The sequence below is a fragment of the Portunus trituberculatus genome, chromosome 31, assembly GCF_017591435.1.
Source record: "Portunus trituberculatus isolate SZX2019 chromosome 31, ASM1759143v1, whole genome shotgun sequence".
Classification (NCBI taxonomy): Eukaryota; Metazoa; Arthropoda; class Malacostraca; order Decapoda; family Portunidae; genus Portunus; species Portunus trituberculatus.
The window spans coordinates 10,526,346-10,548,845 of NC_059285.1; the positions used below are offsets into that span (position 1 = coordinate 10,526,346).

Consider the following 22,500-nt stretch of genomic DNA (forward strand, 5'->3'; position numbering starts at 1 on the left):
TCTACAGTTGTCTTAAGTCAGAGAGAGAGAGAGAGAGAGAGAGAGAGAGAGAGAGAGAGAGAGAGAGAGAGAAACTGGCGTGAAACAAGAAGCTGGAGAAGTGTAGAAGGTTTTGATGAGAGAAAGACTGATTGAAGAATGGAAGAAAAACAAATTGAATTAGATTAAGATGCATAAAAAATCATTTGAATTGAAAAATGAAAAGAAACAGAAAACGAAATAAAAACCGAATGCTTTGAATCGATGGCGGAGGAAAATAATGCATGTCAAAAAAAAAAAAAGCTAAGGAGGAAAGAGTGACAAAGGAAGCAAATTTAAATAGAAATCTGGCATAAGTAAATGGGATTGATGGTGTAGAATGTTTTGGGACTGAAGGAAATTGAAGAGATTGGAGGGAAAAGAGCGCGATGAATGAGGGAAACAATATAGATAGATAGTAATGGTAGGGAGCGGAGAGAGGGAAACAAAAAAGGGAAATTGAAAAAAATAAACTATATATATTGAAAGCTGTCGTTCACCCAGCAAAAGTGTATAGAGAGTTTAACAAGGAAAAGAGATAAAAAAAAAAAGTGAAAGTTAACGAGAAAGTAAAATGTGTAATGTATATGTATGTTTGTATGTATGTATGTATGTATGTATGCATGTATGTATGTATGTAAGCTATCAAAACGTGTAGGATAAATTGCAAAGATAAAAGTGGATGAAAGACAAAACGAGTTCAGTGATTTTATATTTGTTTCAGAAAAAAAAAAAAGCCCTGAAAAGCTCAAAATATAAACTACCGCTACAACCACACACTGATCAATTACAACATTTTCAAGCGTATAGTACAGCCAAGAGTTACGAAATATAGTAGAAAAAAGGAGTAGTGTTGTGTGTTCCTTGAAATGTAAGAACTGGTATTAATTAAATTGACTACGAAATGTAAAGAGAGAGAGAGAGAGAGAGAGAGAGAGAGAGAGAGAGAGAGAGAGAGAGAGAGATGCGTAGAATAAAAGGAGAGAAAGAGAAATAAAAATAAGAAGTGAGAAAAAAAGACAACTAGGAAAACGAACGTTTTACAGTAAAAAAGAAAGGAAAAAAAGAAAGTAAAGAAAATACATATACCCACACACACACACACTCTTTGTCTTTTGTCCTTGGCAGTTCTCCCTCTTACATAAACACAAACACACACACACACACACACACACACACACACACACACACACACACACACACACACACACACACACACACACACACGTTAGCATAAAACTGCCGTAAAGGAAAATGAAAAAGAACTGAAAGCAGCATAGCTTTTCCTCCCAAACACTGAAAAAAAAGAAAAAAAGCAACGATGAAACTGAATACAAAAGTAAGCCTTACTCTTGGTGGATCTCAAAAATTTTCAGAATAGGTTTTCTTTACTTGTTTCTTCCTTCCTTCCTTCTTTCATTGTAAAAATACAACGTCTACTGGATATTACTCTTTTCACAAATCCATTCTTCCTTCATTCATTTATTTCTCTTCTCACCTGCTTTCTTCACTTTCTTTTATCTTCTTCCTCCTTGCCTTCATTCCTTTCTTGAAGTTCCTCCGTTCAGTTTTCTCTCTCACTTCCTCCTTTTCTTCCTTCATCTGAGATCCTGGTCTACTCCATGTCTGTTTATTTTTTTTTCTTTCTCTCTTTGTTCCCTTCCTTTACTAAATCTCTTCTACCTCAATTTCTCCTCAGGCTTCTCTTCCCCTTCTTTGTTCCTTTTTATATCTTCTCCCTTCCATTCCTTTATTAATCCCCTCCTGCCTTCTTTTCCTTTCCTTCATTCGCTTTCTCCCCTTCTTCCTTCTTCCTTTCTCCTTCTTTACCTGCCTTCAGCCTTCCCCTCTCCGCCTCACCTGTCCATCTTCCTCGCAATTTCTGTCTCCTTGTAACCTCATTTCCATCTCTCTCTCTCTCTCTCTCTCTCTCTCTCTCTCTCTCTCTCTCTCTCTCTCTCTCTCTCTCTCTCTCTCTCTCTCTCTCTCTCTCTCTCTCTCTCTCTTCATCTGATGTGAACGCATAACCATGAAATAACTTTGTTTATATTTTTTTTCTATAGTTTTCTGTTCTCAGTTAAGCGGTACGATTTTTTTTTTCTTTATATTTCCAACTTTTTTTTTCCCTCTCATCCTCCTCCTCCTCCTCCTCCTCCTGCAGCAATCCCAAATAAAAGTACGAGTGGTATATTTAAAACAGTCTTCATTCTGGTTCCGGAATTATACTATTACCCCTTCTTGTCTCTCCCTCGCGCTTAAGGAGGCTTTTATCCCCATTCTTTCTCTGGCGTTCCAGCTTCTTATTGTCGTCCTTTTAGTGAGCTCAGCGAGGCGTTCACGGGAAACTTGTGGCAATAGGAGTTTCAGATAAAGGAGAAACTGAGGAGAGATGAAAGGAGAGAGAGGTGACGTGGAGGAAGGTAGGGAGGGAAGTACTTCTACAATGTTACGCCTCCATGTGTCGAGCTTTGATGAATTTTCAGAAGCTTGTTTTGCCTTCTACTGCTCTTCACTCTGTGCCGCCGCTACCGCCTCCTTCTCCCTCTCTATTCCTAACACTTGTACAGCTACCGGTATTTTTTCTTGTGTTCCTATACTCTTCAAGATGAAACTTAATTTTCAATATCTATAATCACAGCGACGAGTAAATGTAAGGCAAAAAATTTAAGAATGTTTGAAATATTCAAACAACTTGATAACGTCAGTTTATCGGTCAAATGACAACAAGAGTTATATCTTGAGGTCAACCGGTAAGGAATTCTCGTCAAACAAAGTTAAACACTTTTTCAATAGTCATTAATGTTTGGATCTTCACCTCACAGTATCGATAGTGCAACAGTTACGGTTGATAAGTTTCTGGATTCCAATCGATAACTGTGCCAGTGCCTGCTATCAGAGCGAACTGCAATCAGATTCGTCCAATTTCTCGTAGATATAAAATGTCTCTGATTATCGACCACAGGACTGCAGTAGCTATGGTGATAGTGCTTATCATTGGCCTATCAGATTCCCACTCAGTTTCTCCACACAGCGTACATAATACTAATTGTGTTTCTTGGAGGCACTAGTGTTAGGGAGCGTTGTGGAATTTTTATTCGTTATTTTTTTCATGCTGTTTACTAGGTAATGCAGTCGCCTTACACAGCTCTGTAAGGACCAAAAGGTGTGCTGTTGTTTGTTCTTTTGTGTTCGTGCTCCTCCTGCTGCTGCTCCTCCTTTCTTCCTTTATCCTCTTCCTTTTTTTTTTCTCCTTTCTTACTAAAAATGACACAAGAGCAATGGTGATTCTGTCACAAAGGTTGGAAACACAACACTCTTTATGTTGATTCTTCACAGTCATCCATCCCTTCCAACATGAGCATTGTTGACCGTCCTCATAGCTTCCCAATTACCACATTTCTTTATGATGAAATCCCTCGCTTCTTTTGATGTCGAAAGAATGTGGCCGTGCAGTTTTAAGGAGTTGAGTAGGTATATTCTAAATCCTGACCTCAGTCTCTTTTCTATAAGTTTATAGCTGACACTGATTCTATTCTTCACAGGACAAATAGATAAAGTGAGCGGCAGGGACACGACTCCTTGGTGGCACCTTGATCTAACACCTGACTGCAGCACTGACCATCGGGAGGCGGGCAGGTCTTAAAGTCACGTAGAACTTATGGACGATAATTTCACTCCGCCATCTTTCGTGAAGGACGCAATACTTGAGGCCAGGGACACAGCGCTCCACTGCACTGCCCTGACATGCCAACACGTCAAGGGGTTTCATCATGGCAGCTTCCCTCACTGTTCGCGATCGGGACTACACTCATGGAATATTGGCTAGGTACGTAAGCCTAACCTAACCTAACTCAGTCTAACCTGACCTGACTGACGGCTTGCGTAAACTGCTGGCGAGGTGAGTATAGAGGAGACAAAGGCGATATTAATGAGGCGTTTCTTGACGCTTCACGCCTCATCGTGCCTCCTTCATAAAGGATGTTTGTTAAAAGATTCCTCTTGTCATGGTTGTAGCTATGAATTCAAGAGGAAAATCATGACTTGCATGTGAGTTGTCTGAAGGTTTGGAAAAAAATGACAAATGACCGACAAATTTGTTAGCTCACGTTTCTCTCTCTCTCTCTCTCTCTCTCTCTCTCTCTCTCTCTCTCTCTCTCTCTCTCTCTCTCTGACCCCAATGTTTCACTGACCACGAGGGAGAGAGACAGATTGAGGAGAGGGAGGCGCTGGGAGGGAAGGCGAGGGCGGGGGTGAGCCAAGAGCACCTTCCTTCCGCCTTGAGGTGTCGTGTGGCGCGGGAAGGATAGGCACTGCAGGAGATGAGGGAGCGTGTGTGTGTGTGTGTGTGTGTGTGTGTGTGTGTGTGGGGAGAGGGGAGGTTATTGGGAGTCGTGGTGAGTTAAGTTTGGCTTTCTTCATGAGATTGATTTAATGTTATTGTATCTATTGTGGCTTTCATGCAGTGTTGAGAATGGTTGGCTTTATTAATCGTAAGCTTTGACAGGACTCGTATTGACATATTTGTATTTCTCGTTAAGTCTGTCGCTCTGATCTATCATTTTTTTTTCTTTCTTTTGTATGTAGCTTCGACTTTCATCTCTTGGAATTTGAGTTGTTGTTGTTGTTGTTGTTGTTGTTGTTGTTGTTGTTGTTATTATTGTTTAGTTCTTTTTGTAGTTGCATCTGTTGATTAGTTTTAAGCCGATAAATGTTTTTTTTAGGTTTTGTTGTATCCCAGTAACTTTAAATCCAGATCGATCTACCAGTTCTCTTCTTCTTTTTCCTCCTCCTCCTCCTCCTCCTCCTCCTCCTCCTCCTCCTCCTCCTCCTCCTCCTCCTTTTCCTCCTTCTCCTCCTCCACTTCTTCTGTCCTGTAATATATTTTCATTCTCCCATCCATTCACGTCCACCTACCTCGTTCCCCTTCGTAAAATACCTTATCTATACCTTGACTTTTTGCTGCCTTTATTTATTTATTTTTTTTTTAACTATCCTCCTTCCCATCTCCATCCGTCCCTCCCTGCCCTGCCTGCCCTCCCTTTCCCCTCCCTCCTCTTTCCCACTCCCCTCGTGATTCTCTTTCCGCTACACTTCTCTTCCTCTCCCCAATGTCACTCTTAGTTTCCTTCCCCCCTCTCAATCTCCTCCACCACATTCCTACCTCCCCAGCTTTGTCCTGTCGCTCTCCTCCTCCTCCTTCTCCTCCTGCCCTCGATCGACAGCATAAATGAAAAATGACATGCCGCCTCAAAAAGTCAAACAAAAGCAGAGAGCTATTCAGAAATGTTCAAACACAAAATGTAAATAGAGAAGAGAAGGTTAGACACATTGACACGAGAGCAAGGACAGACACACAGACAGACACACAGAAGACAGGCAGACAGGCAGGCACACAGGCAGACTGAGTGGCAGACTGACTGACTGATTAAAAGCAACCAGACGTACTTATATACATAAATACATGCATTCGTAAATATATCCTTAAATGCAGCCAGCCAGTTAGCTACGCAGATGAAAAGCAGACAGATAACCAAGGGAAAAAAGAAGAAAGGCAAAAAAGGAAAGGCAAGCAATCAGGTAAACAAACAGATACATACACATAACAAAGAAATATGTAAACAGATGCAGGCACACGGTTAAAAAAAAAAAAGAACAGTCAGAATCACAAAGAAAGAAGCAAATTTAAAGACAGAGAGAGAGAGAGAGAGAGAGAGAGAGAGAGAGAGAGAGAGAGAGAGAGAGAGAGAGAGAGAGAGAGAGAGAGGCGGAAACACAAAAGGGATTAACAGCGAACAGAATAAACACAAAGAGGGAGACAGAGTAAACAGCTCAGTGGGGCGCAGGGCCGAGCAGAGTGAGGCCACGAAGCAAGGAAGAAAGTGAAGCGTCATTATCGGAGCATTTTCTTCAGTCATCCTCTGTTAGATCCGCTCCCCCGCCTGCCTGACACGCACAGAGAGAGAGAGAGAGAGAGAGAGAGAGAGGCTGTGTGTAATATGATGTGCTGTGGTTTCTGTGTTCATATGTGTGTGTGTGTGTGTGTGTGTGTGTGTGTGTGTGTGTGTGTGTGTGTGTGTGTGTGTGTGTGTGTGTGTGCTTGTGTGAATTTCAATACAGGATTAATTTACGATTAATTGCAACATTTAATTCGATAGAAGAATGGGTTATCTAATTACCTGTGTTGACTCTCTCTCTCTCTCTCTCTCTCTCTCTCTCTCTCTCTCTCTCTCTCTCTCTCTCTCTCTCTCTCTCTCTCTCTCTCTCTCTTTCCTGTGAATAAAAATTAGCCATGAATTGGATGACGCCTCTATATCTTTAAAGTCTCACGTGCGTCATCATCGTCTGCATCCTTATCATTATCGTCATCGTAGCTTATTTTTCGTATTAGTCATACATAATATCAGTAGTAATAGTAGTAGCAGTAGCAACAGCAACAGCAGTAGCAGCAGCAGCAAGAACAGCAGCAGCAACAGTTGTAGTAGTAGTAGTAGTAGCAGTAGTACTAGTAGTAGTAGTAGTAGTAGTAGTAGTAGCAGCAGCAGCAGCAGTAGTAGTAGTAGTAGTAGTAGTAGTAGCAGTAACAGTAGTAGTAGCAGTAAAAGTAGTAGTAGCAGTACTAGTAGTAGTAGTAGTAGTTATAGTGGTAGTAGCAATAGTAGTAGTAGTAGTAGTAGTAGTAGTAGTAGTAGTAGTAGTAGTAGTAGTAGCGGTAAGAATAGAAGTAGTAGTAGCACGAGTGTTTGATAGCATTGTTGTTATTGATACTCTTATTGTTATTATTGTTTTCTCACCATTATCATCACGCTGTCATCACCACCATCCTTCTTCAGGACATCAGGTGGGTACGGAATGCGGTGGCATAGTGGATAGGGTAGTGAGCGTGGGTTCGCATCCCACCACGTATCGCCTTGTTACTTTGCCATTTGTCAAGTAGTTACTTACATGTCACCATGATACCCAGGTTCCAGGTGGTTACACCAAAGATGCGCTTGGGTGGTGATATGGGCCCGGATATGGGTACCACTGTAAATAAAATTGCTTGCGCCGCTAATGGGTTGAAACTTAACAGCACTTCCAATACTCTTCAAGTTATCTACAAGTGCTATAGGCAAGGACATAAAAAAAAAGAAAAAAAAAAGCGCAAGCTGCGGACATCATGTAGACGGTGAGCAAAAGTTGAGCAGGTGGCGACAACTTCACAGGTGTCGTTAAGGAGACAAAACCCTGAGTGGCGGGATAAAAGGCGTGACGTCACAGACATTACTAAAAAGACGTCACGGAGGGGATGAGCAAGACGATAACAAACAGATGACGTCACGCTGTCCCCGGGTCCTCATTGGCTGGATAAGGAAGCGGCGGCGGGGGTGGGGGAGCGGCGGATGGCTCAGGACCAACCAATCAAGAGGTGGGTGGTGTTCTTTCCCCTCCTCCTCCTCCTCCTCCTCCCCCCTGCCTTGTAATCAATACACCATCCCACCCATGGATCCCCTGTGGCCAAGATTTTCTAACCTTTCCTCCTTTCCTCTCTCTCTCTCTCTCTCTCTCTCTCTCTCTCTCTCTCTCTCTCTTACCTGTTAAATTTCCTTTCCCTTTTTTCTCTCTTTTCTTCAATTTCTTTTTCGTTTCCCGCCTCTCCTGCACATATTCTCTCTCTCTCTCTCTCTCTCTCTCTCTCTCTCTCTCTCTCTCTCTCTCTCTCTCTCTTCTCTCTTTCGATTTTCTTTGTTTCCTTTACTTTTCTCTCCCGTGTTATCTTTTCCTTCACTTTAAACTTCTTCACGGTTTCCTAGATTTCACCCTCCCCGCCTCTTCTTTTTCCCCTCTTTTTTTCCTTTTCTTCGGCATTTTTTGGGAAAGTTTTACGAGAAGTTATGTATTTTTTTCCCTCTTTCCCTCCCCTCTTGTCACCCAGAAACCCCAACAAATACCTTCCAATTTTTCTATCTTACTTTTTTTTCTATTTTTTCTTCCTTCCTCTCTCCTCACACTCTCCTCTCCTCCCTGTGTTCCCTTCCCTTCCTCTTTCTTCTTTCCTCTTTCCTCCTCCTCCTCCTCCTCCTCCTCCTCCTCCTCCTCATTCTCTTTCTCCTTTTCCGAAACGTTGACCCTTGTATCCGTCTCATTTTGTCCTCACTTTCCTCTTTCTCTTCTGCCAATCCTGAGTCTTCTCGTCTTTTTCTTCTGCTTTTCTTTCTTGACTTGGCTGGTTCTTATCCGATATTTTTCTTCTTCCTTCTTTTTTGGTAGGATAGTTTGTGTTATTGTTGTTGTTGTTGTTGTTGTTGTTGTTATGGAGTTCCTCGCTTCAGTTTTTAAAAGGTTTTCATCTCTACCGTTGATTAAAAAGTCGGTTTACATCCATCTCTCTCTCTCTCTCTCTCTCTCTCTCTCTCTCTCTCTCTCTCTCTCTCTCTCTCTCTCTCTCTCTCTCTTAATCTCAATATTAATCTATGCAAGGCAACCAGGGATACCTTTCAAAAACTCATCACAAGAAATAAAAATAGAATAGAAGAAAATTTATTCATTAAAAGCATCAGTCAACACGGGAGCAGGACACGAGGGCCTCTTCACTACCACCACCACCACCACCACGTCACAAACATATTTCGCAGGAAGACACCAGCTGGGGGCACCAGGACCGGGGGCTGTTTGGGGGACAGCTGGGCGAGTCGCGTACACCAGCCTTACGTTACGATCGCTACGCTCCTAAAACGTTATAGCCGGGATGTTGTACGTGTTCCCAAATCTTCCAGCTGTAAAACTTTATCCCTAGCGTAACGAGGCAGGTGGTGGTGGTGGTGGTGGTGGTGGTGGGGGAATGAGGCTTAAGCTGGTGAAATATTGGAGTGGTGGGGAGTGGGTGGGGAACATTTGGGTTATTTTTAGGTCAGTATGATTTTCAAATTCAGGGAAGAGAAATACGTAGTACAATGGAGGATCATTTTATTTGTTCGTGTGGTGAAGTATGGGGATTAGTTTCTTTGCTGGAAGGGATTTGTTGGTTGGAGTGTGTGATATACATTCTTGGTATTCTAGTCTGTTTATTTCTTTTTCGAAGGGGGAGTTTAGGAAGATAAATGGAAACAAGGTCTAATTCTTTCCATTGATTCATGCACTGCCTTGCGGGGATTAGTTCGTATGCTGGGTGGGATTAGTCTGTATAATGGACTGAGAGGAGAATACTGTGAAGATAACACAATCATTTTTATTTTTTTTTTACATTGTAGTTGGCATGATGGTACACAGGGAAGAGATAGCGGGTTTTGTATTCAGCGGGGATTAACGTTTGCTATGATGGAGCATGTGTATATTTAAATTCAGAGGGCAAGATGAACCAAGGACAAACTATTTAACTTATTCCGTTTTATATTAGATACGAATGACATTTTATTCATTACTTTTTTTCCTTATATTTCGCTGAATATATCGGCAAGTCATCAAGGGAAGGGCAAAGAGACGAACCCTTCCTTGCACCCAAACCCTGACAAGGAAAAGAGCGCGCCATCTTATGTCAGAAGCAGCAACGAAACATTTCCCTCCAAGGACACTATTTTTCACGCAGAGGAAAGTGACCAAAGGCACGAAACAAATAGAGAAAATAAAGATACCGTCTGAATGGTTTCCGAGGAAAATAAAAGAGAAGAAAAAGAAAGTCCAAGAAAATGCAGCGCGAGACAAAGGTGAAATACGTGTCATATGAAGACTTCCCGATAAGAATAAAAGAAAAGACTGGTAAATTTCGGGAAATGAGTATAGATAAAAAAAAAGCAGAAATACACCCCGCTAAATGTTCTTCAAGGAAATATAACGAAAAGAAAAGCCTGATCACGACACGTAATGAAAGGAAAGCACACACACAAACACACACACTTCGTCATCTGAATGTTCCTCAAGGAAGAAAAGAAAAGGGAATACAAAACTGACCAACAGCACTAAACGTATAAAAGCAAGAATAAATATACCAGCCGACTGCCCCGAGAGGAAGGAAGAAAGTTAATAAAGTAAGAATTCCACAGAGTTGTCTCTTAAGGCAGTGCAGCCCATCATTTTCTGGAGTTCCTGACCACTCTTGATGCTTTTCTCTTCCTCTCCATCTAACAGACTCAAAGAATTCTCGCAGGTTGTCTGGGTATTCACCGACCGTTGAGTAGACTTGTAGAGTTGTTTGCCTGGGAATGTTGTGTCATGTTGGAAGAGATGAGGAGCCTACAAAGAGTAAGGAGAGTGCCTGTTAAAGGGAAGAGTATCGAAACTACGACAAAGAATAAGAGACAGTGATGTACTTGTGGCTAAGGTCTAGAGAATAGGAGGAATAAAGGGTTATCCAAGGCAAAAAAAAACAACTGGAGAAGATTCTTATTATATGACATTCTAGAAACAAAAACCAAAGCGAAAAGCAATAGTAATTTGCCTGTTTTAAGTTCCGACAGTGAATGATTTTATATCAAATAGTGTAAAGTGAGACAGAAAATTTTTCTACGTAAAAGAACAACTGGAAAATATTGCACGTGTCCACTGATTCTCTGACGCTCGGGAAACAAACACAAAGACAAAAACGAATAATAATTTGCCTGTTTTAAGTTACAACACTGGAGGATTTTTTGTTGAATAGTGTGTAGTGAAACAGAACTCTTTGTTAGAGAGGAGAATTTCTAGGCGATTAATTGAGTAAGTGATTAGATTTATAGCACCAGGAACAGCGAGATGCAGCTAATCACGTATGCTAACAGCCTCATTCAGACTGACTGATTGACTGATGGATGAAATAAACCGAGCCACAGCAACAAGGTGGGAGGAGGTAAGGCCAAACTGATACATCCACGATAAGTAAAAACTAACATTACTGACATCAATCACACACGGTGCCACCACACCAGGCTCATATGGCGCCGAGGTAGCGGCGAAGGAGGGATGAGCCGTGTTATCCGTCACGACCAACGCAACTGACACCAATCATGGCCGCCTGTCACATGTTGTTATTCTCGCCGCGAGCAGAGGAATTAACGCTGTGTACATGCGTGGCCCAGATTGCTAAGTGTGTGTACCGCTTTGAATGCACGTGCCTCATCTGTTTAACACACACACACACACACACACACACACACACACACACACCGCATAGTGTAGTGGTTAGCACGCTCGACTCACAATCGAGAGGGCCGGGTTCGAATCCCGGTAAGCGGCGAGGCAAATGGGCAAGTCTCTTAATGTGTGGCCCCTGTTCACCTAACAATAAATAGGTACGGGATGTAACTCGAGGGGTTGTGGCCTCGCTTTCCCGGTGTGTGGAGTGTGTTATGTGGTCTCAGTCTTACCCGAAGATCGGTCTATGAGCTCTGAGCTCGCTCCGTAATGGGGAAGACTGGCTGGGTGACCAGCAGGCGACCGAGGAGGTGAATCACACACACACACACACACACACACACACACACAGAGAGAGAGAGAGAGAGAGAGAGTGGGGAAGGATAACAGTACAGTACACATAAATCTAAAAGAGAGACTGCAATGGGTTGATATTAAAAGCTTGACAAATACTGTGCTCTCTCTCTCTCTCTCTCTCTCTCTCTCTCTCTCTCTCTCTCTCTCTCTCTCTCTCCCAGTGGTGCAGTATTTCCAGAATTCCTCCATAAGTCTTCAGTCTTGGCAGTTTATTAAAGAAAGTGGGACAACGTGAGAAGGTGAGAAGGTGAGAAGGGAAGTAGGAATGAAAAATGAAGAGGAAGGTAAACAAACGGAGAGGAAGTAATGTAGTAGAGAAAAGAGGGAAGGAGGGAAGAGAGAAGGAAAGGAAAAGGCTAAAGTATCAGAGTATGTCTCTGGAGGGGAGGAGGCACAGGAGATAAGAATCTACGAAATGGCAGGTGATGGACACTTAATGCAGGGTATGAGACTTGCCTGGTTACCGACACTATTTTTGGATGTGATAGTGTTGCAAGGACGCGGTAGAAGTGTGAGGGCTTAGTAGTAGTAGTAGTAGTAGAAGAAGTAGTAGTAGTAGTAGTAGTAATAGTAGCAGTAGTAGTTGTTGTTATTGTTGTTGTTGTTGTTGTAGAAGTAGAAGTAGAAAGAGAAGTAGGACTGGGAGGAAGAGGAAGCGAAAGAGGAGAATTAGGCTACGAAAAATTTCAAACCACAAGGAATGATTGAAGGGAACGAGCTGATAAAAGGTGAAAAAAAATAGTAGGCATTCTATGATAGGCGAGCATAGGGAAGGGACTGAAGCTACCTGATGACGATTGAAGGAAGGGTCTCCGGCTGAGGATGAATACGACTTGGACGAGACTTTGACGAGAGTCCAGGAAAAGAAGGAGCTTGGGATAAGAGGGAGACAGGATTTAAAGTCTTAGGGGAAAAATGAAGAGATTGAAAAAGTTTAAAAGGGAGAGGATATTCGAAAATAGGATGTGAGGTGTACTGATGGGTAGAGGAGGAGCATAAGGAGGAAGAAAGGGAGGGGAAGAGTGTGGGAGGAAATGTAGAGAATCGGAGAAGAATTGTAGAGCGTAGAAAAAAGGGAGGATATAGAAAAGAAAGTAAAGATCTAACTGGAAGTGAAAGAATGACAACTTAGAGCAATTTGATAAGTTAAGGTGGATATGTAAGGAAACTGAAAGGTGGATTCGAGAACATGCAACAAGACTCGGAGGGAGGAATGAAGGTCCAGAGAAAAAAAAAAAAAAGCAGGGTGCAAAGGAACTGGAGGCGTCTTGGAGGGATTAGAGAGATTGAGCAGGAAGAAGGAAAGTTTGAGGGTGGGGAGGAGAAGTGTAAGAGTTTTCTGAATATAAGATATACGGATTTCCAGGGCGGTGAGGACGAGACTGACCCGAGGCAGAGTACAGGTGTGTGGGCAGCGAGGAGAGGGTGGTGGCCAGGCCGGTGAGGGCCAGCAGGCCAATCACCCTGTCCACTTGCAGGGGTGTGCGGTTCCATGGGCGTATCAGGAACGCTCCAGCCACTAGAAGGTTCCCGCCCACGCCCACGCCCGCTAGTGCCGCCCATGTGCCCTCTATTGCTGGCCTGGCTGTGTCATTGAGCAGCGTGCCCGATGTCTCGTTGAACCAAGGCTGCTGAGGGAGAGACCATGCCTCGCTTTCGCTGGTCTCCGAAGAGCCCATCCCTGCTGTAGGCTACTGTGGCCACAGTCGCTCAGGACAAGCTGTCACGTTACCACACCTATGCTTGTTTGACGCAGACTGTCACACGGTCACACTTGTACACTACAGGCTGTCCGCAAAACCACACTTGGCTAAATCATCACAACGTCACACCTATTTTCTCTTTGTCACGTGGTCACCTTTATTAGTCTCCCTAGGCTGTCACAAGTCACATGTATTTATCCTTATGATGCTGCGAGGTCACACTAATCCGCAGCGTGCTGGGCTGCCGTCACAGTGCCACTCCTGTCACCTGCAGGCTACAGCGATGCCACACTATCTCTTCTAGCTTGTCACGCCGCCACGATTATCCTGCACCACCACTCCACAGCAGTGCCTGGCTTACCACACTGCTTGACCTGATCTCGTGCCGCAGGTTACCGAAACGTCACTTGAACTTTGACCTGACCACAATGTAACGTCAGCCTGACCACCGAATCATGTCAGCCTTCCACACAGGTCATGATGACCTCCATGGGTTGGCGTGATGCCTCCATGTTGTCCTGCAGGTCACATCAGTGCCGCACAGGTCATGTTGTACCTTTCAGCCCATCAATGACCTGCGTCACCATCTCAGTGTCACGCAGGTCACGGGTCGCGGCACCCAAACAATAATGGACTGATCAAAACCTCTACGTCACTACAAACCAGGCTGGTCAGGTCAGAGGAGACTATTACAGGTCACTATAACACTTCGCTGAGAGTGTGACGCACATGGTCCTCCTGTGGCCCAGGAAACGTACATGCCGCGACGTTCACGACTACACGCGTACATGCGCGGCGGCAGACGTCCTCCTCCAGCCACGGCCGAGGAGAGACTAAGAGAGGGTGAGTGAGAGGCAGAGGCACCATTACCCTCCCTCCCTCCCTCCCTCCCGTCCTCTCAGCTGGTTCCCTTCATTCCGCCCTCCCTCACAGATGGCTCCTTCCCATCCCCCTCCCTTCCTACCTCTTTTCCCCTTCTCTCTCTCTTTCCATTCCTCCAAGCTTGTTTTCCTCTCTGTTTTCAAATTTGTTTCCTTCCGCTCTTTCTTTTTCTTCCTTTCAAACCTCCTTGCCTCCATCTATCCTTCATCATTTCCAATTTGATCTTACTTTCTCCCTCCTCCATTTCCTCCCTCCTCTTTCTTTCATCCTTTCTTTCTCCCTTCCTCCCTCCCTCTCTTCTCCGTCCTATCCTTCCTATTTATCAACTTGCCCAAAAATTAAGAAGGAACGAAAAAGAAACGAGAGGAAGAGGAGAAGCAAAGAAAAAGCTTTTATCTAAATCATCCTACAGACACAAAAACTGAAAATAGAATTGCTTCAGACCATCATCATTTATTGCAATACCGCTGCTGCTGCTGCTACTATTACTACTACTACTACTACTACTACTACTACTACTACTACTACTACTACTACTACTACTACTACTGCTGCTGCTGCTGCTGCTGCTGCTGTCACCACCACCACCACCACCACCACCACCACCACCACCACCACCACCACCACCACCACTACTACTACTACTACTACTACTACTACTACTACTACTACTACTACTACTACTACTACTATGTATCTACATGTATCATGCCTTTTGAATAAAAAATTACTCAGTATGGAACGACAGTAATCATCCACTACATGATCATTTAAAGAATTGCTCAATACCACGTAGCGGCCGACTCAGGATGCCAACATTCAGTACACAACTCGACATCGACTGTCTTTTATCCCCCGAGCTATACGGCTTTATAACTGTAAATTCAAAAGATAATTTTATTTTTTCTTATTCTGTGCTTTCATTATTGCAGACTGATGCTATCTTTGATGTTACATTTAATTATTTATTAAGTGTTTTCAAATTCCTATTATGCGAGCCCTGTAGTTTCCATTATTTATGGAATGATAAAGTTTTACTTATTTACTTACTTAGTAGCTTACTACTACTACTACTACTACTACTCTCTCTCTCTCTCTCTCTCTCTCTCTCTCTCTCTCTCTCTCTCTCTCTCTCTCTCTCTCTCTCTCTCTCTCTCTCTCTCTCTCTCTCTCTCTCTCTCTCTCTCTCTCTCTCTCTCTCTCTCTCTCCACATATGTACATATAACAAGTTTTTTTTCGTTATATTTTCTTTTCTTTTTCTTTCTCCTTTTCAGTGTCTTGCTAAGCTGGTATCTGTAACCTGTTTTGTCTCGTCTCTGTTCGTGTCTTGTCTTGTTAATCCTGTCTTTAGTTAGCCTTCAACAGTCTGTTCCCTTTTGTTCTCCCCAAAAGGACAAACACGTCTGCTTCCTTCTGTGTGTTCTGCCTTTTGTTAGCCTTTTGTGCGTCGCGAGTATGATTTACAAAAATATTTTTGAGACGTGATTATTAATTTTTTCTGTCTCGTTTCCTGTTGTATGTCTTTACTCCTTTGAATCCTGATTGACGTTTGACGTGACGTAAGAGGAAAAAAAAAGAGCTTTGTGGGAATAGATAGATGAAGATAGATGGATAGCTCTGTAGGAAGACTGGTAGATATATAGATACTAACTCCGTGCGGCAATAGATAGATTAAAAAATATATATAAATAAATACTGATCCATTTTCTTTTAATTGGAGGAAATTTAGTTAGTTCATTGTATGTACGAATCAAAAGGCAATGTAATACTATTCATAATGTAAATAATAAAGAAAAACAAAAAATAAAAGAAATCTGAGGTGCATTACGTAATCAGTAAAAGAAATCATATAGCATGGAAAAGTCAGAATATTTTTTTATTATTATTATTAAATAGATCCAGTAAACAGAATGATAAGATTCACAAACTACAATGCCTAAGAGAAGCTAAAAGTCGTAGGAATATAATACTGTTCTTTGTATTCATTATAACAAAACAAAAAAAAGATAACGGATGAAATTACTCCATCGCGATGCACCACTATGGCCTCTCATGATGAGTGTAATGCGAGAAAAGATCATCATAAACATGTTTTTTTACGAATCAATGGACAAAGGGCACAAAGCTGTAGTGTGTAAAGGGGCGCTGAAAACCACGTTCCCTTTAAGGCTGGAGGATGTAAGAGTCACTGAACATTGATTTTTGATCCAAAACTGATTGTGATATTCCCGTCTTGGGTTTCCTGATGGGGAGACTGAATGATAGGTGAAAGTTGTAAAGGAGAGACCAGAACAAAGGGGGATTGTAAATTTAATCCGTGAAATGGTTTAAGAATTTAAGGTATTGGTGAGGTTCTTAATGAGGTGAACAGAACAAAAGAGTGATAAGTTATTTAATGAAGGTTGCATGAGGAGAGGAGGGAGGGAGGGAAGCACGCCACTAACAGCATCAGAGGGGCGGCGTGACAAGACGTGACTCGTGGAATTGTGTTGGTTGTGATGAGAAGTGACGGTCGTGAATGTTGATATTGTGGTGAATATTATGAGACGTGGTTCATGCATTCATACAGATTTCATACTGACAAGATATACATACATATATATTCACGCTTACATACATAAATATATACATACATGTATCATAAATTATAATTTTTATACTCACTAGATCCTCACGATAATATATACAAATGTGCATACAAAATATAAGTGCGCGCGCGAGCACACACACACACACACACACACACACACACACACACACACACACACACACACACACACACACACACACACACACACACACACACACACACACACACACACGCACACACACACACACACACACACACACACACACACACAGAAATGAGAGCAGACAGATCAATACTGGTAGACAAAAAAGTTAAAACGCAATCATCTGCTTGTTAGTGTTTGCCTATTATGTTACTGAACTAACAAAAACACGTAAAAACACACGATAAAAAAGAACAAATGATATAAACATCACATATACAGTACATAATTATATAACTGCTTCCCCAATACCCCTGTCAGGTGTGTGCCGTCTGGTGTGTGCCGTCAGATGTATGCCGTCAGGTGTATGCCGTCAGATGTATGCCGTCAGGTGTGTGCCGTCAGGAGTTCTAGATGTTGGAGATGTTGCCGTTGCTTTTGGCGTTACCGTTGCTGACGCGAAGGGAACTGGAGAGGCCATTGTGGAGGAGAGTCTGAGGTTCCTCCGCCGCTGGTCGTGGTGAGGAACGGGCGTAATGGTCGTGGTGTCCTCAGGAGGCAGGCGAGACCGGGCTTCTGTTGGAGGAGGTGAGTGGCAGAGAGAGAGAGAGAGAGAGAGAGAGAGAGAGAGAGAGAGAGAGAGAGGGTTATTATTTTACGTCATATTTCTACTTCTTCATTTCCTTTTCATCTTCTCTTTTCTCTACTCTTTCCCGTTTTTTTTTTTTCTTATTTCTCACGGTCCATTTCTTCCATAGCACCAATACATCTGCCTGCCTCTCTATGCTTCCCTTTCCTCCCTCCCTCCCTCTTTCTTCTTCCCCTCCCTCCCTTCCTCCTTCCTCCTTCCTCCTTCCTCCTTCCTCCTTCCTCCCTCCCTCCGTCTTTTTCTTTCTCTATTTCCATTCCTTAACGTGTTCTCTTCCCATTTGCCCCTTTCCTTTATTTATTTTTTTCCTTCCTTCATTTCCATCCTCTCTCTCTCTCTCTCTCTCTCTCTCTCTCTCTCTCTCTCTCTCTCTCTCTCTCTTCCATACACGTTTTTTTTTACTTGCTACTTTTTTCCCCTCCTGCTTATCTTTGTTTCTTTAGCGTGACACTTCTCATGTTCCCCTCCATCCCTCACCCCCGCCTCCCCTTGTTTGTTTCCATTATCTTCCACTCTTCCTTACCCTCGCCATCCATTCACTTCTTACGGCCTTCCTCCTTACTTGGAAATATGGTTTTCATTTCTTCTCTCTTTAGTGTTCTTTTTTTTTTGTGAATGATTTCAATTTTTTTATCGTATTTTTTTCCTGCCTTGTCTTATGTACAGTAATTTTTTTTTTTTTTTTTTTTTTTTATTAATACTCAGCGTAACACATTTATATTTACATTGGGTTTTAACGGGCTTAAGGAGGTATTTTGGTTATGTCCTATCTCAAAGCTCACCAACTATTTGACTGTTACTGTTCTTAGTGATTTAGTGATAATTACTCCTGCAATGTATCACTTATGTCACTATATATCTTACATTATCACTTAACTTATTCACTTATTCTCTATGTACACTCATGTCACCGTCACGCACTTCACTTAGCCTCTGGTTCACTACCGGGCACTTGTCCGAGGCTAGAAATTTGTTCCACCACTGCACATAGTTTTGCTTGAATTGTCTTTGGTGGTGGGTGGAGTGTGACCGTGGTGTAATCAGTACTGAGGGCGCCGCGGAGACGGTCCTCAGAGCGGCGTGGAGGCAAGCGTATTTCCTGCATGCGGGGTATGCGTTGCTCCTGCATCTTGTAGACGGAAACCAGGCCTGCCACATCACTGAGGTGCTGCAGACCGTACAGGCTGTAGAGAGAAGCGGCTTGCTGCTCAGGAAGACCGTCCTTTATCAGCCTCTCTGCCTCCTCTGAATCTTGTCCAGGACAGCGAGATGGGAGGGCGCTGCTTCGCCCCAGGCGAGGCAAAAGTACTCGAGAGAGTGAATCTCAGCTTTGTACAGCAGCTCTCTTCCCTTGCTGTCCAGGAGGCCGGCCATCCTTCGGAGGCAAGCCAGCTTCCCTGCTGCCGTTTTGGCGACCTGCCTGATGTGTGCCTGGCATGTCAGCTTGCTGTCAAAGGTGACTCCCAGGATCTGCAGTTCCGGCTGAGGCGTCAGTTATGCACCGTTGAGGGTGAGGCGGATGTCGTGCTCCGACCTGGACACAACAAGCAGCTGTGTTTTTTGTGGAGCAAAGGTGACCTGCCACCTGCGTCCCCATTCCTCCAGAGTGGCGTAGTCAGTCAGTCAGTCAGTCAGTCAGTCAGTCAGTCAGTCAGTCAGTCAGTCAGTCAGTCTCTCGCCTCTTCTCACTTTCCCATTTCCTCTCTCTCTCTCTCTCTCTCTCTCTCTCTCTCTCTCTCTCTCTCTCTCTCTCTCTCTCTCTCTTTGCTCTCTCTCACTCTTTCTCTCACAATATCTTCTCACTTCTCCATTTTCTCACGTTTTATTTCGTTTCTTTTCTTGGTCCTTAATCTTTAACCAACGAAATTCCACGTCTTTTTTCTATTTTTTGTTTCTTATCCTCTTTCATGATCATTATTCTCACCCATTAAGTATTTTTCTCTCCTCCTCCTCCTCCTCCTCCTCCTCCATTTTCTCTTTCCTATTCGTCCTCCATCACCTCTTTACTGCCTGACCTTCGTGTGTTTACCTAATAGTCTTACCTTTGTTTGTCTCTCTCTCTCTCTCTCTCTCTCTCTCTCTCTCTCTCTCTCTCTCTCTCTCTCTCTCTCTCTCTCTCCTCCCTCCCTTCACCTCCCCCTCTCCCTCCCCTTCTTCTCTCTCTCTCTCTCTCTCTCTCTCTCTCTCTCTCTCTCTCTCTCTCTCTCTCTCTCTCTCTCTCTCTCTCTCTCTCTCTCTCTCTCTCTCTCTCTCTCTCTCTCTCCCTCTTTTTCTACATACTTATCACACTGTCTCGTCTCTTACTCTATTATTTCTCCCAGCCTTTCATACATGTCTGCATTCTTTCCTTTCCCAGTCTCTTGTTTCAGTCTTTTGTTCCTCTCTTTATATCTACATTCTCTTATTCCTCTTCACTAACATTCTTCTAGCCTTTATTTTACAGTCACCTCGTTATAGTAACCTCCCATCCTTTGATCTCTCCCAGTCTACCATCCCAGTTTCTCTCTCAGTTTTCTTTCTGGTCTTCCATCCTCTTGTCTTCCTCATTCACAATAGTTTATCTCACAGACTAAAGAACGTAAAGATATTAAGACACGAGAAAGGCTGCCAGAAGCTATCAGGTTGACACGTGCCTGTTTTCATCTATCATCTTTATGTATAACAGTGTGTAATCTTCTTGTAACTCTTTCAATGTGACACGGAACCAGTAGCAGCAACAGAAGCAATGTGTGAAGTCTTTAGAAGCATATACAAGAAAGTTAGCGATGGGAAAGAATATATTATGCAATTTCACTCTCAGTGCAGATATTGGATGTGGCTCTGGAACAAGTAAAGATATCCCAAAATTATTGATAATTAAGAAAAAAATGACAAAGTGGCAGTCAAAACGTCACTAATGACTCAACACTCGAGCAATCTTGTATCCCTTTTCTATTTTTCTCTTTTTCATCTATTAGTCTCTCATTCTTCCATCTCACTCTTACTTTTCACTCGCCTCACACGACCTCCCACTCACCCGTCGGCCTCCGCAGCAGCATCTTCTCCAGGCGAATTATTGGCGACTCAGATATGAGGGACACAAGCACAGACACTGCCGCTATCACCAGCATCACGCCCGCCGTCTCCTGCACCTGTGGACATGAAGGTGTAACGTGGTATTCTTTCGGGTGAGTTTTAGGGCACACTACAAAGGTGTGGGTGTGGGTGTGGGTGAAGTGGAGAGTGACAAAGACAGGATGAAACTTATTTGTTCTTCACTTCCAGAAAAAAAAATATGAAGTGTTTGGGCGTCTAGAAAATGGGCGTCTAGAAAATGAGAGAAGAGATGAAAAAATGAGGTCATTCCTTATTCGCTTCCATATGATAAAATGGAGACTGACACAAGGGCAGAAAAGTAGATAAAAGCTCCATAACTTCCCACTGTCAGGAAAAGTAAGAAAAAAAAAATCGTTAATTTCTCGCTTCTACAAAGGTTTACAGAAATATGGTTCATTTTCTACTTCCAAAATATAAAGTCGAAATATAACTTACTCATTCTGTGTTTCCGAAAAAAAAAAAGCAGAAGAGGCACGCTCACTCTTCCCTCGCAAGTAAGTTAATTACGTAATGAATTTCTCAAAGGTGAACTGGACTTAACTTCTTTCCTTCTGGCTTTCTTCTTTCTCTCCCGTCTATCTTTTCTTTCCTTCGGTCTCTCACTTCACTGCTTCTTTTTCTTAATATTTTCATCATTATAGTTTTTCTCTCTTTAGCTCTATATATTTTGCTCTCTCTTTCTGTTATCTCCTTTTCTCCATTTTCTCCTTTCTATCTGATTCATATCGGTCTTCTCCGTTCTCTCTCTCTTTTTCCTTTGACTCTTCGTCTCCATCCCTCATAGTGACTGACAGTCAGTCACTCACTCACTGACTCTCTCTCTCTCTCTCTCTCTCTCTCTCTCTCTCTCTCTCTCCCTCTCCCCCTCTCTCCCTCCCCCTTTCTCTCCCTCTCCCCCTCTCTCCCACTTTCTCTTCCTCTCCCTCCTCTCTCTCACTCTCTCACCTTGTTGTAGAAGGAGTAGAAGGCTGGTCGCTTGATGGAGTAGAGCACAACGTACTGGATGGGCAGCGAGGTGAGGTAGATGCAGTAGGAGAGGCGGCTGAAGGGCTGCCAGATTGGGTGCTCAAGTATATACGCCACGGGTCCTGAGAGTAAGAGGGGGAGAGGAAGGGATTAGATGGATTACGAACAAGGGAAGGTAAAGGAGTAAGTACTTGGATGTGTAGGCCTTTACGAGGTTGTCTGTGAGAAGCTGGCCTGTCTTATGTGAAATTATGAAATAAAGGTTGTGAAGGTGAATGAACGGAGAAGTACTGTAATAATTGCAACAGTAGAAAGAGTGGGAGGAGTAGGACAGCGACTTGAAGAGATAAGATGACAATAAGGAGGAGAAGGAGGAAGAAAATAACGGTTAGGAAAAATATTAACTATTACCTGTCAGAATAATGTGTTTGTGAGGAAGCAATAAAGAAAGAGGGAAAATAATCAATTAAAAAATGAAGAAAAATTAAAGATAAAACCGCAGATAAAGAGAAGGAAAAGAATTGCTACTAAGAAACTTTCTACATACTTTATCTACAACTAATAATAAACTACGCGTGGGATAACAGTTACGATAGAAGCGGTAACACCATGTTTTTTACCTTAACGAAGCTGTCAGAGATATGCAGCACTATTTTAAGTTTATAGGAAAGAATAATTGTCACCTGAACAGGAATTGAGTTAGTGAGGATAAAATATGTGTCTTGTAGTAAAATAGAAAGCAACAAGGTTTCTCCCAACCCACCTGGCTGTCATAAAAGTGAAGATCTGAAGGTGAAAGAAAGAGAAAGTGAGTGGGAGAGTTAAAATGAGCGATAAAGGTAAGAACTGGTGCAAAAAGAGTGAGAGTGAAGAAAAATTATAAAGAACGTTAGCGATTAGATAAGAGTGAGAGGTGAGGGAGGGAATACAAGTGAAAGTTAAAAGTGGGAGTGGCGAACAGAAATGAGAGAGACAAAGGTGAAGAGCAGCACAAAGAAAGAAAAGAAGAGTTAC

The 22,500-nt window shown here is 42.9% G+C and overlaps 2 protein-coding genes across 3 annotated transcripts in view; both read right to left on the reverse strand.

The window, feature by feature from the left end:
• Nucleotides 1-13,979, reverse strand: part of LOC123511691 — a 49,886-nt gene extending 35,907 nt beyond the window's left edge. For both annotated transcript variants that reach the window (XR_006676915.1, XM_045267746.1), the window contains exon 1: nucleotides 12,845-13,979. Coding sequence is in view for 1 of the 2 variants with exons in the window: in XM_045267746.1 (XP_045123681.1) it covers nucleotides 12,845-13,136 (292 nt within the window). In the remaining variant the exon portion in view is untranslated. The remainder of the gene's footprint in view (nucleotides 1-12,844) is intronic.
• Nucleotides 13,980-15,902: 1,923 nt separating this feature from the next.
• LOC123511690 (nose resistant to fluoxetine protein 6-like) overlaps nucleotides 15,903-22,500 on the reverse strand; it is a 20,773-nt gene continuing 14,175 nt past the window's right edge. Inside the window, exons 16-18 of the mRNA XM_045267745.1 lie at nucleotides 21,466-21,608; nucleotides 20,441-20,555; nucleotides 15,903-17,351 (exon numbers count right to left, since the gene is read on the reverse strand). Coding sequence (XP_045123680.1) covers nucleotides 17,149-17,351; nucleotides 20,441-20,555; nucleotides 21,466-21,608 — 461 coding nt within the window. The 3' untranslated portion in view covers nucleotides 15,903-17,148. The remainder of the gene's footprint in view (nucleotides 17,352-20,440; nucleotides 20,556-21,465; nucleotides 21,609-22,500) is intronic.